Source organism: Apaloderma vittatum, unplaced genomic scaffold, assembly GCF_000703405.1.
Source record: "Apaloderma vittatum isolate BGI_N311 unplaced genomic scaffold, ASM70340v1 scaffold32458, whole genome shotgun sequence".
NCBI lineage: Eukaryota > Metazoa > Chordata > Aves > Trogoniformes > Trogonidae > Apaloderma > Apaloderma vittatum.
In genome coordinates this window covers 2,351-2,624 of record NW_009729626.1, presented here as the reverse complement: position 1 = coordinate 2,624, position 274 = coordinate 2,351, and the positions used below count along the sequence as shown (strand labels likewise).

At 58.8% G+C, this 274-nt stretch overlaps 1 protein-coding gene across 1 annotated transcript in view; it reads right to left on the bottom strand.

Annotated features, from left to right (window-relative positions):
- Positions 1-70: 70 nt before the first annotated feature.
- The window catches only part of LOC104277772 (alpha-1,3-mannosyl-glycoprotein 4-beta-N-acetylglucosaminyltransferase C-like), a gene marked incomplete at its 5' end in the record, with an annotated part of 2,274 nt that continues 2,070 nt past the window's right edge, over positions 71-274 (bottom strand). Inside the window, one exon of the mRNA XM_009874520.1 lies at positions 71-271. Within this exon, the coding sequence (XP_009872822.1) occupies positions 71-271 (201 nt within the window). The remainder of the gene's footprint in view (positions 272-274) is intronic.

The window sequence follows — 274 nt, the reverse complement described above, 5'->3', positions numbered from 1 at the left end:
TCTAAAAAAAGAGACTGAAAAAAATAAAGGCCTTGTTTGTACAAAATCCAGCTGCTTCGGCAAGCAGCCATCAGCTTCCTGCCACGGTCCAGATGTCGATGCTCTGGATGATGAGCCACTCGCTCTGGTCCTGTGTCACCCGGATCCTCACGCACTCCACGGGGCTGGACACGTCCCTCTCCAGCCCGCGCTGCTCAAAGGTCCCCTTCTCGAAGGTGCCCACCATGGTGTAGGCAGAACAGTCCCGGCCGTTGGGGCACCGCCGCCGGCACCG